The 14,150-nt window shown below is 36.4% G+C and overlaps 1 protein-coding gene across 2 annotated transcripts in view; it reads right to left on the reverse strand.

The window, feature by feature from the left end:
• CCDC141 (coiled-coil domain containing 141) overlaps positions 1-14,150 on the reverse strand; it is a 796,073-nt gene that overhangs the window by 148,861 nt on the left and 633,062 nt on the right. For both annotated transcript variants that reach the window (XM_053698512.1, XM_053698511.1), the window contains exon 17: positions 3,250-3,399. In XM_053698512.1, the coding sequence (XP_053554487.1) occupies positions 3,250-3,399 (150 nt within the window). The remainder of the gene's footprint in view (positions 1-3,249; positions 3,400-14,150) is intronic.

Genomic DNA, 14,150 nt, shown 5'->3' on the forward strand with positions numbered 1-14,150 from the left:
ATAAAAAATGCCACCGAAAAGTGCCTTTACATTGCAGTCTATGGGAACTGTGTGTTCCCATAGCCCACAATGTAAATATATATGATTATATACATATATATTTATGTGTTAATATGTGTGTATATACATACACACATAATTAAAACTGCTGCCCATCACTGCGCTACTTATCCCTTTTGCTGCGTGAAGTTCTGATGCCGCCTGCCTATTGCTATTACACATTATCGTACGCTGGTAATACAAAATGGAGCTCTGATATCGCTTGTATGCAAGTTATATTTAGCGCTCCACCTGTAATGTGGCCCCTTATATTACAATCTCAAACTGTTTACTGACCCTTTATGGAACAATGAGACTTTTAGTAGAATATCTAGTATTTGGAGGGGACTCCGTAGGTGAAACTATACATTGGGCTAGATTACAAGGGGCGCACTACTTTTAGCACAGGGACAATATTGCAATATCACACATCGCTAACTTACTTTACAAGTTGAATGTAAACACGTTCGCTCAAGCACAATCGAATTTAACAAGTGGCGGGTTTGCGAGACTGAAAACCTTGTGTAAAGGCTAAAACTTTAAAAAAAAAAGTGCACTAAACACAACATACATTAAAATAAACAGTTAGGCTCATATAAACACTATCTGATAAAAATGAATCATAAAAATATGAACACATTTTTTTTAAGAAGGGTTCAAAGGTATATGGCCATGTATTTGACGGCAAAGGCTATGTTTTTGTCTAAATATGTGTATGGGTGGAGCCCTTTCCACTCAAATACCTTGAAACATGAAAAATCATTTGTATTCAATAATATTTAATGTGTTTACTGTGCATTTACTTTTAAATATTTTACATTCCAATGTTTTTTATATAGGGAAAATATTTTTAGTTTTAAATATGTATTTCTTTAGATATCTGATGATGTTAATGTAAAACATATATTTATACCTATATATATATATATATATATATATATATATATATATACACACACAGGTATAAGTATATATATATATATATAAATAGAAATATCGATTTAAAATAAAAAATACAATTTTCCTTTATGTGAACATTAATAACTACTGTTGCGTTAAGGGCTGTGGAATTAATATGGTGTTGGGTTAGTATGCAAACGGTAGTAACTTTTTTTTTTAAAGTGCGCTCCAGTGAAGTCTATGGGGAGAATAAGTTAACGTGGTTGTGATATCCATCCTGAAGTCCTTTCGTTGATATCAAAAGTCCTTTAGTTAATGCGCATTGGATATCGCTCATGCTCAAAATTTTTACTTTTAACTTGTAACTGCTAACCTGCGCAAATAGAACCTTTAAATCTGGCGGTGTTAGCACTCGAACAAAAGCGATAAATAGCGTTCCACTTGTACTCTAGCCATTGTGGGCTCCAGGTAGGTGAAGTTGCATTCATTATTGCTGCAGGAGGGAGTCAAGTGTTAACAAGATGGGGGGTATGCTAATAATCAATGGGTTAATTGAAATAAGGAAAATGATGGTGGATATTGATGATGATCATGATGATTAATGGATTAGTTAATGGCGATAACGAGGTGGGGTAATGATCAATGAAGGACACAGTCCAGAAGTGTTTTAAATCACTTTTACAAGGTATAAAAGCTACACCAAAAGAAAATTAATATACAAAATACAGGTCATGTTGTGTAAGACTGACCAAATAACTTGTTCGCAACTACCTACATTCACATCCATGCATGTAGGTGCAAGAATTGTTGAGCCTTTTCTAACATTCCAGAACCTTTCTCTGAGGTAGATTTGTGATGATTATATGTTTCTCTGGATTTAAATATGTATAGGTCTCTGCTGCTGCGGTGATATTCTGTTAGAAAATAAAGATCCTAGTAATGGAAACTGGAATTATTTGTCTATTTTTGCTTTTAGAGCTAGAAACAACTCACGTATATAGCTGCTTTTGGCTTCTATTGATGCAATTATATTGATCGTAAATATCAATGCTCTAGTGGTCAACATAATATTATGGGAGAAAGCTGCACAAAAGAAAAATATCTTCTGAAAAATATTTTCAAATTTAGATTTTTATAAACTAGCAAATTTAATTATGTCATGTTTTGCAATTTTTTCCCATATGTTTGGTTTGGGGGTCTCTCCTCCCTTTTTCCCATATCTGTTTCTTCCTCCACTTTGTCTTTTACTCGTTTTTCTTTGTCTCTCTCTCTGACGCATTCCTCTCTATGAAATTACATACCCCTGGAATTGTATGTGGTTTTGTACCCATTCTCTGCTTGAACCTGCATTATTTTGATCAGCACTCTTCAGAACAAACAATTCAAAAGGTTTCCAAATAATATTAAACAGTACATACAGGCAATGTGTTTAGTTAACGTGTAAATTGGATTAAAGATGTATTCCGTATTTGATTTGTAAGCAGGAATCCCTTGACCCTTGATTTCAGCTTGTACATTGCTTTACCCAGTAAGGACCAGGAATTTCAGAGAAAAACTTGCACAAAAGACCAGAACATTTTAAGCATTTTTTGCTATCACTCCATTTAAAACAGAAATAAAGCCTTGGGTTTTTTTATTTTTACCTATTAAATCTATATTTTGTTTAGTAGACAACCCAAGGTATTGATCTAGGCCCAATTTTATATATTTCATGCCACCGCTTTGCAGCATAATTCGATCATATTAGAAAATGTGTTAACTTTTTCACCAACTTTGGGATTCTCACTGAAATTATTTACATACCGCTTGTGCAGTCATCACACAAATGGCTGTAAAAGCTTCTCTGGGATCCCCTTTGTTCAGAAATAGCATACATGCATGGCTTTACCACAGTTTTTTTGGTAATTAGAAGATAGCTTATTGCAGCTGTGCAACACACTTCTGAAATTCCCAGCAGGGGAGGGGTTAATCAGGTAGCTTGAAACATTAATTTTAGCTTTAGAGATTGCACTCTCACCTGATACCCCCCCCCCCAACTTGATTTAATTCAAATCCACTCTACTATAAAAAGTATTATGATCTACATAGAATTAATTAAAAACCTACTTGATATTAATTTATAAATACATACAATAAAGTTTTAGACTTCAAAAATATTTCTATATTGATGTAACAGCAATAAATCCTTAATTATCAACTAATCTTGTGTATTCAAGGAATATCTTTTACTTTATCTCGATGTATCTTGTGGTCTATGGAATATTGTAACAGTACAATTATTTCTGTAACTGACTTTATTTTTATACAGACCTCATTTACATCTTCTTTAGTTGGGCAAGTGTATACGTTTCCTAAAAGGTTCTCCTCCTGCTTCACCACACTGGAATTCCAACATATGCCTTCGTGTTCCAGCTTATCAAGTTGCTGCTGAAGATCTTTCAGAGGAATATTAAGACATGTCTAAAGAAAGAACAAGTGTACAACAATGTCATTGTATACTCTGGCATACTTTCCTGAGATAAGTCGCAGGGACATAGCAATTGGATACATTTTAAGAAACCATAACATTTAAGTACTGAAGTGTTTTGGAAACATTTTACATAGGAGAGACAAAGATAAAAATTAATAATGATTCATGCAATAACTTAATACAGACATAATAATAGATTTCTGAATAATGAGAAGCAAAGGATGACCTCAAAAACATTTTTCAACCGGCTTTTAAATCCCTGTCTTCAAATTCTGTTAGCATATGATGCAGATAGATCATTACCATTAGGTTAAAGGGATAATCTACTTGAACATTTTTATTGTTAAAAAGATAGATAATCCCTTTATTACCCATTCCAGAGTTTTGCACAACCAACACTGTTAATATACTTTTTACCTCTGTTATTACCTTGTCTCTAAGCCACTGCAGACTGCCCCCTTAACTCAGTGCTTTTTACAAACTTGCATTTTAGTGCTGGTTCCTGCATAACTCCAAGGGAGAGAGCACAATGTTATCAATACGGCACACATGAACTAGCACTGTATGGCTGTGAAAAGCTAATAAAATGCACTGAGATAAGAGGCAGTCAGCAGGCACTAAAAACAGGCAGATATTTAGAGGTTATAAAGTATATCAATATAACAATGATGGTTGTGCAAAGCTGGGAATTGGGTAGTAAATGTGTTATTTATCTTTTTAAACAACACACAAATTAAGTAAGCTATCCCTTTAACAAAAGTAACTACTTGGAGAAAGACAGATACTTCAACAAACTATTAAATAAATTCCTCATACTCGTGCACACTTCTAGTGTTACTGACTGAAAGAGCAAGAGTAAAATAGGAAATATGGGTTTAACTATAAAAAAGTGAGATGAATCTAAACTTCTTCGTTTTGATCAAGGCAGCACAAGAAGCAGCCAGTGATTTATTAGACAAAAGCAGAGTGAAACACAAGCTGTCAAAAAGTACATCAATAAAAGAGCAAAAAAAAAACATAATTTCACCTTTTGTCAGTAACAGGTGAGATAAGAATAATAAGATAATGCACACTTTAGAGACCCATCTTATGAGGACACCAAGGAGGTTTTTTTTTGTAGTGAATATGAGGAATGTGCGATACTTGGGTATGCTGATGTAGTAACTCCAAGTCGTAACTTGATTAAAACAAAATTTATGCTTACCTGATAAATTTATTTCTTCAAGATATAGTGAGTCAACGGGTTCATCTTAATTACTGTTGGGAATACCACTCCTGGCCAGCAGGAGGAGGCAAAGAGCACCACAATAAAACTGTTAAAGGGACACTAAACACAATTTTTTTCTTTAACAATTCAGATAGAGCATGCAATTTTAAACAACTTTCTAATTTACTCCTATTATCATTTTTTCTTCGTTCTCTTGTTATCTTTATTTAAAAAGCAGGAATGTGATGCATAGGAGCCGACCCATTTTTGGTTGAGAACCTGGGTTATGCTTGCTTATTGGTGGGTAAATGTCAGCCTCCAATAAGCAAGCGCTATCCATGGTGTTGAACCTAAAATGGGCTGGCTGCTAATATTTACATTCATGATTTTCAAATAAAGATAACAAGAGAACGAAGAAAAAATGATAATAGGAGTAAATTAGAAAGTTGATTAAAATTGCATGCTCTATCTGAATCATGAAATAAAAAAATTGGGTTCAGTGTCCCTTTAAGTATCACTCCCTTACCCACAACCCCCAGTCATTCGAACCGAAAGGAAATGGAGAAAAGAGAGTAACACAAGGTGCGGAGGTGTCTGAGGTTTAGTCAAAAACTCTTATAAAAAAAAAAGGGTGGGTCCATGTACTCACCATATCTTGAAGAAATACATTTATCAGGTAAGCATAAATTTTGTTTTCAAATTTTGTTCTTCCAAAAATATACTGAGTTCACGGGTTCATCTTAATTACTGTTGGGAACCAATACCCAAGCTAGAGGACACAGATGAATAGGGAGGGACAAGACAAGCAGACCCAAACAGAAGGCACTACCGCTTGAAGAACCTTTCTCCCAAAAACAACCTCGGCCAAGGCAAAAGCATCACATTAGTAACATTTGAAAAAAATAAGTAAAGAAGACCCAGTTGCAGCCTTGCAAATTTGTGCCATGGGGGCTTCATATTTGAAAGCCCCAAAAAAAGGAACAGTTCAGGTGGAATAAACCGTAATTCTCTTAAGAGGTTGCTTACCAGCAGTTTCATATGCAAGATGATTAACACTTCGCAACCAAAAAGAAAAATGGAAAAATAGAAGCAGAAGCTTTCTGCCCTTCATGGTCCCCAAAGAAACAAATAAAAGGAGCAGAGGATTGGCGAAAATCCTTAGTCGCCTCCAGATAGAATGTAATGGCCTGTCCCCGCCGAAAGAAGAAAGGAAAACTATCCTTAGTCTATTCCTCATGACTTGTGGTGGAAAAGACCTCCTGAAAGTCATAGGATAATTTTATCAGAAGCTTGGAATTGGAGAAAAACATAAAATATATTCCCAATATTGAACCTTCATCTGCAGTGACATAAAGCCTAGGCTTTACTACTAAGCCACAAGTAGGCTGCAAAACTGACCCAATAGCACTATTCTAGAAGGAACCAGCAAATCCTTGAATCTCCTAAGGACAGCCATAAAGGCCAGAGCTGACGAGCACCCATGGGGGGGGATTCGTCTCGAGGGCAAACACAGCAAGTCTAATTAGATCAGACATCCCTCTAATTAAGCAAATAAACATCCAGCTTCTTAATCAAAGATCCGTAAGCAACTATCCTCCATAGGAATCAAAGTTCTCTAAGCCATAGTAGAATACTCCCTTTTACTAAAAGCACCATGCATTTAAATGGAGTCAGCGACAGGAAGATTCTTAAAAGAATGGGAGATAGGGAAAAAGGTATACCTTGGTTCCCCTATGGAAGAAGAGTGGGGGAAGAGTGGGGTATAGAGAGGGCGCCTACAGCTAAAAATTATCAACACTTTCAGTATAGACAATTTTACAAATATTTATTAAAATATAAAATTCAAACTGATTATCACAATAAAATTCTCATAAAATAAATATAAGCATAAGGGACGTCTCCCCAAATAGTAAGATTGTTAAAAGCAAATAGAAATAACGCTTGCTCTTAGCATATAGTGTCCAGCTTCAGAAGGAACAAAATATTAAATCTACACTTCAAACCATAGGAAGTGGCAAATTAATAAAAGGTAGCAGTGTTAATGCTAGTAAATGATAGCAATGATAATGTTAAAAAGAGAACAGACTGAACAAAAAAAATATCGGATGTATAAACATCAAATCAATAATGTCCGAAGTTAATACCAGCAAACATATGTCACAAGTAAAAAAAACCTTAACAATCTGATGAATTGAAAGGGGAATACCACCTTAAATTGAAATGGACACATGTAATGGCAATTAAGTTTTCCACCAATCACCAAGAAAAGACAAGGTTTATAAGTCTCACAATACATGCCAAACACATCTTGATAAAGCCCAGAGAAGGGCGAAACGCGTCGACCTTTGGCATTGTGAGACTTTTATGACATACCACTACACTAACTGAGTACTCAGTAATCTGCTTCATAACCCGGGTTTGATTGAAAAGAAGTACTTTTTGTTCAACATAAGTGACTACTGTCAGCTAAAGAGCTGTTTTTACCCCTTATACAGCCACTTTTCTGCATGCTATATGCACTAAGTGCAGAGGAACACTATCCGCTAATTTGGGCATCTTTAATTGTATGGAGCGAAAAGCACCTGGATGCTACACTGAAACGGAGTTGTGACGTCAGACGCTGTCGATCACGCACTATCCATCACACAAGCTACTCCGTGAAGGAGCGAAGACTCTCTACCTGGCATTTCATCTGCCACCAAAATAAGGGTAAAGTATCCCCCCACAGAGTAACGAACGTCACAGACAACCAGGTACCAACTCTGACTTTGTCCTTTGAGCTATATATATCTGCTAAAACTTGCGTCTGTTACACATTATTGCACAGACTGTGGAACAAAGGGATATTAGACTCATATCACTGGTATATACCGGAACTACAACAGTAACCCTTTTTTTACTTGTGACATATGTTTGCTGCTATTAACTTCAGACATGATTGATTTGCTGTTTATACATCCGATATTTTTTAGTTCAGTCTGTTCTCTTTTTAACATTATCATTGCTATCATTTACTAGCATTAACACTGCTACCTTTTATTAATTTGCCACTTCCTATGGTTTGAAGGGTAGATTTAATATTATGTTCCTTCTGAAGCTGGAAACTATATGCTAAGAGCAAGCGTTATTTCTATTTGCTTTTAACAATCTTACTATTTGGGGAGACGTCCCTTATACTTATATTTATTTTATTGTGATAATCAGTTTGAATTCTATATTTTAATAAATATTTGTAAAATTGTCTATACTGAAAGTGTTGATAATTTTTAGCTGTAGGCGCCCTCTCTATACCCCACTCTTCTTCCATATGCTTCTTGTCTAGACAATTATTAGGGATATCGTCTTTTAGAGAGGAGTTTAATATCAAATACCTTAGCGCATACACTCCCCTAATATTCTATTGTAAACTTTATCCCTATTTGTGTATTGCCGCTGGTTACACTTTCTCTTCAGTATTTTTTCAAACTCCTATTTAATATATTAAGTAGGATAAATTCTTTCCCCTCACATGATGGAGGACCTCTTTGATTTTAGGGACAACATTTATTCAGATATGGGTAATAAACAAAATTTATGTTCCGCTAGCAGGGATATTTCTAATAATATATCAGATCTTATGTCCAATTTAGAATCTGCCATGATAAAAGAACTCAAGCAAAAAATGGAATTAGTGTTTCTGAATAGATACACAAACAAAGGCCTAATTCCAAGAGGTCTACAGTTTAATAAAAATTGCACATTTACCCTGAGTCAAAAACTACAAACAGAATGGTCAGACACTTTAAAAAAAGCCTCTAATGATTTAATTGAAATTTTAAAAAAATCACGTAAAGAAACGTTACTAGTCATAGAAGGTGAAATTTTAATTCTAAAGGATAAATTAAAGGGGATGAAGGACGATACAGAATTTTAAGAAAAACAAAAGGTAATCATCAACAAATTAGATAATTTAAATAAGGATCTTCTAAGGTCGAAATGGGGGAAAATGGAAAGAGACATTAAAGCCAGTATTAGAACCAGGACTATCAACTAAGGAACAACAAAAACAAAAAGAACCAACCGTACTAAATACTCCAAATACCTCTAGGAAGGATAACAAAACATTAGATTATAGATACCCTAACCATAATTTTTCACATTATAATAGAACCAATTATAATAGATCCAATTATGAAAGTGGTTCACATAGGAATTACCAAAATCATAATACACATAACTACTTTGAGTATAAAGATCAGTATGATCAACACCCTCACTTTCATAACAGACAAGCATATAAACGTGATAACTTCAATCACAATAATTATTCACAAAGATATGCACAGGGACCCAGAGAATGGGAATACCCTAGACACCATTACAATCATAGATGGAACTCTCAGAGACAGGAACCAAGAGAGATGAGACCACTAACACAGAATGGATATAGACCCTTAAGGAATCATGCACAGATCACACCGACACAAAATAGGTTTGCACCTTTAAGAAATAATTCAATAAATGAAGATCACTTAACTATAGAAGATAAATCTTTTTTAGAGCACAGCCCTCTAAAGGAGGGCACCTCAAAAAACCTACAAAAAACAGATTTAGAACAAAGAAGAAAAAGAGGCCTAGAGGAAAGAGAGGAGGATGAACTCTCAAACAAAGCAAAAAGATGGAGATAGCCAATAAGAATAATGGGATATTTAATTTTAGCAAAGTAGTCTTAAATAAAGAAGAAGAGAAACTACTTAATTTAGGTTTATCTTATGCCCCAACAGTACAAATGAATAAATTCAACACACACATACACATTAAGAAATTTGTAAGGAACTTGACTCTCAAAAGGTTCTTCGTGAAAAGCCCTTTAGAAAAACAGGCTACATCTTCCCATGCAGAAATAGAACCCTTCCAACACACTAACCTCAAACCCAAATCGAAATTTTACCCCACCCAGGCTAAAGGAAACTACAGTGACACATTTGAAAAAATTGTACTCAAGGAAGTGAAAAAGTGTAACCCCCAAAAAACATAGTAAATTACAGACTGACTCCAATATAACCATCAAGCCAGCGGACAAAGGTGGGGGGATAGTGATAATGGACACTGAGAAATATATGACTGAGGCCTACAGACTTCTAAATGATGAAAAAAACATATAAAATTCTACAAACTAACCCAACAGAAAATTTTATGAGATCCCTCAACAAAATTCTGATTGAGGGTAAGATGAATGGTATACTGAATGACAAAGAATTCACATATCTGACACCAAAATTTCCTAGAATACCAATCTTTTATTTTCTGCCGAAGGTTCATAAATGTTTAATAAATCCGCCGGGAAGGCCCATAATCTCTGGCATTAACTCTGTATCTGGAGCTTGTATTTTCATATACCCCTGAAGAAGTCTGCCCGTGTGCAGAGGAAACGCGTAGGGTAACTAACTCCTACCATCAAAGTGTTTAGGACTGCTGCTCTTTTGAGTTTCTCTTTGGCACCTGCCGTATGTGACAGGAAGCGGGTCTCTTGGTGCTGCTGGTCGGGGTCTGAGGTGTTCCCGCTGAGATTTGCTACAGGCGAAAGACAACTAGCCAGAGGGCATTACCGCTCATACATTACTGTCATCTTGTAAGTGTGCAATTTTCTGTGTGTGTCATTTACCTGAATAAACGCTGCTGTGATTCGTGGATGCGCTGTTTTCTTCTTGTCATTTGTTAACTCTGTATCAGCCAACCTTTCCCAATATGTAGATAAATTCTTGCAGCCATATGTACTTAATTTAAAATCCCATTTAAAAGATTCAACACAGGTACTAAATATTCTGAGCTCTATTGAATGGGGGGAAAATATGTATTTAGCTACATGCGATGTATCTTCCTTATATACTGTAATCAACCACCAACAAGGAATAGCAGCTGTGAAACATTTTTTGGATAAAGATAGCTATATGAAATTAGAACACAAAGTTTATTGTTAACAGTATCAAATACATATTGACACATAATTTTTTTCCTTTGATAATAAATTCTTTTTACAAAGAGAGGGAACCGCTATGGGTACGAGGTTCCCACCAAGTTACGCCAACCTTTTTATGGGGATTTGGGAAGAAAATTTCTTCAAAGATAGTGACTTTGGTGCGAACCTTGTACTCTATAAGCGGTATATAGATGACCTACTAATTATATGGAGAGGATCAGAAACAGATAGGTAGAAACTTTTGGAAAGATGAACAATAATAACTATGGATTAAAATTTGTCTGCAATTATAGTAAAACGGAAGTCACCTTCCTGGACTTAGAAATCATGGTTGTTAATGATAAATTGGAAACCAAAACTCATTTAAAAAAAGTAGACAGCAATAATCTGATAAATGCAAATAGCTGTCACCTAAATCCTTGGAAGAACAATATCCCATACGGTCAAAGCCTAAGGATAAGAAAGAATTGTTCTAGAATTGAGGATTTTGAGAACCAAATATCTATACTTGCAGACAAGTTTAACATAAGAGGCTATGAAGATAAACAGATTGAGATAGCAATTAACAAGGCAAGAATAACAGATAGAGAAAATATATTAAAATATAAGACTAGGAATCTTGAAAGCAAAAATATAATAGAAATCCCGTTCATAACAGACTACAGTGCTGATCATAACACTATTAGAAAAATAATCAAAAAGAATTGGCATATACTAAAAGAAGACAATATCATAGGGGAGTTATTGGCAGATAAACCTACTTTTATTTTTAAAAAAAGCAAAAAATCTCAAAACCATTCTGGTCCCAAGTAAACTCAGATCAAAGAAAAAAATAAAACGACAATTAAGTCTAGAGGGGGAAAAAATCTGTGGATATTTTCCATGTCACACTTGCAAAGCCTGCAAACATAGTTCAAAAGCAAAGAACCTAAAAATCAATAGCTCAGAGGTAAATTTTACAATAAAAGAAACTATCAGATGCACACATAAAAATGTAATCTATGCACTGAAATGTTCCTGCGATTTATTCTATTTTGGAGAAACTAAAAGATGCCTTAAAGACAGAATAAGAGAACATCTCTTAAGCATCGAAAAAAGAAAGGGAGGACACCCTATTATATAAACATTTCAAAGAAATTAATCATGGCAATACTAAACAAATTAGCTATTGGGGAGTTAAAAAAATTAAGGGACACTGGAGGGGAGGCGATATAGAAAAGAAACTCCTCCTAAAAGAAGCTGAATTAATCTATAAGTTTAACACCTTGTTCCCTAGAGGGCTTAATTCAGAAATAGATCTGTCCCCTTTCTTATTTGAATAAAATTGTTAGCAATCCCCTTCTTTAATTGTTTCTTACTTTCTCTTGAAATATTAAAATTTATGCAGGGCTCCTTTAGACGCAGAATGAAAATAACAGAATTTATGCTTACCTGATAAATTACTTTCTCTTACGGTGTATCCAGTCCACGGATTCATCCTTACTTGTGGCATATTCTCATTCCCTACAGGAAGTGGCAAAGAGAGCACACAGCAGAGCTGTCCATATAGCTCCCCCTCAGGCTCCGCCCCCCCAGTCATTTGACCGACGGTTTGGAGAAAAAGGAGAAACCATAGGGTGAGTGGTGACTGTAGTTTTAAACAAAAATTTTTTTATCCTGACTTAAATGCCAGGGCGGGCCGTGGACTGGATACACCGTAAGAGAAAGTAATTTATCAGGTAAGCATAAATTCTGTTTTCTCTTACAAGGTGTATCCAGTCCACGGATTCATCCTTACTTGTGGGATACCAATACCAAAGCTTTAGGACACGGATGAAGGGAGGGAACAAGACAGGTAACCTAAACGGAAGGCACCACTGCTTGCAAAACCCTTTCTCCCAAAAATAGCCTCCGAAGAAGCAAAAGTATTGAATTTGTAAAATTTGGCAAAAGTATGCAGTGAAGACTAAGTCGCTGCCCTACAAATCTGTTCAACAGAAGCCTCATTCTTGAAGGCCCAAGTGGAAGCCACAGCTCTGGTGGAATGAGCTGTAATTTGTTCAGGAGGCTGCTTCCCAGCAGTCTCATAAGCCAATCGGATGATGCTTTTCAACCAGAAAGAAAGAGAGGTAGCCGTCGCTTTTTGACCTCTCCTCTTACCAGAATAGACAACAAACAAAGATGATGCTTGTCTGAAATCCTTAGTTGCTTGTAAATAGAATTTCAAAGCCCGAACCACATCAAGATTGTGTAAAAGCCGTTCCTTCTTAGAAGCTTGATTAGGACACAGAGAAGGGACAATGATTTCCTGGTTAATGTTCTTATTAGAAACAACTTTAGGAAGAAAACCAGGTTTGGTACGTAAAACTACCTTATCTGCATGGAACACCAGATAGGGCGAATTACACTGCAAAGCAGACAATTCAGAAACTCTTCGAGCAGAAGATATAGCTACTAAAAACAAAACTTTGCAAGATAATAACTTAATATCTATGGAATGTAAAGGTTCAAACGGAACCCTTTGAAGAACTGAAAGAACTAAATTTAGACTCCATGGAGGAGCCACAGGTTTATAGACAGGCTTGATTCTGACTAACGTCTGTACAAACGCTTGAACATCTGGTACTGCTGCCAGACGCTTGTGTAAAAGGATCGACAGAGCTATCTGTCCCTTTAATGAACTAGCTGATAAGCCTTTCTCCAATCCTTCTTGGAGAAAAGACAATATTCTTGGAATCCTAATCTTACTCCACGAGTAACCCTTGGATTCACACCAACAAAGATATTTCCGCCATATCTTATGGTAAATCTTCCTGGTGACAGGGTTTCTAGCTTGGATCAGAGTATCTATGACTGATTCAGAGAACCCACGCTTAGATAGAATTAAGCGTTCAATCTCCAAGCAGTCAGCTGCAGAGAAACTAGATTTGGATGCTTGAAAGGACCCTGTATTAGAAGATCCTGCCTCATTGGCAGAGTCCATGGTGGAGCAGATGACATGTCTACTAGGTCTGCATACCAAGTCCTGCGTGGCCACTCAGGCGCTATCAGAATTACCGAGGCCTTCTCCTGTTTGATTCTGGCTACCAGCCGAGGGAGATGGGGGAACGGTGGAAAGACATAGGCCAGATTGAAGGACCAAGGCGCTACTAGAGCATCTATCAATGCCGCCTTGGGGTCCCTGGACCTGGCTCCGTAAAGAGGAAGTTTGGTGTTCTGACGGGACGCCATCAGATCCAACTCTGGAATGCCCCAAAGCTGAGTCAGCTGAGCAAATACCTCCGGGTGGAGTTCCCACTCCCCCGGGTGAAAAGTCTGACGACTTAGGAAATCCGCTTCCCAGTTGTCTACTCCTGGGATGTGAATTGCAGATAGGTGGCAAGAGTGATCCTCTGCCCACCTGATTATCTTGGTTACTTCCTTCATCGCTAAGGAACTCTTTGTTCCTCCCTGATGATTGATATATGCTACAGTCATGATGTTGTCCGACTGAAATCTGATGAACTTGGCCGTCGCTAGCTGAGGCCATGCCTGGAGCGTATTGAATATCGCTCTCAGTTCCAAAATGTTTATCGGGAGAAGAGACTCTTCCCGAG

This window comes from Bombina bombina, chromosome 1 (genome assembly GCF_027579735.1).
Source record: "Bombina bombina isolate aBomBom1 chromosome 1, aBomBom1.pri, whole genome shotgun sequence".
Lineage (NCBI taxonomy): Eukaryota > Metazoa > Chordata > Amphibia > Anura > Bombinatoridae > Bombina > Bombina bombina.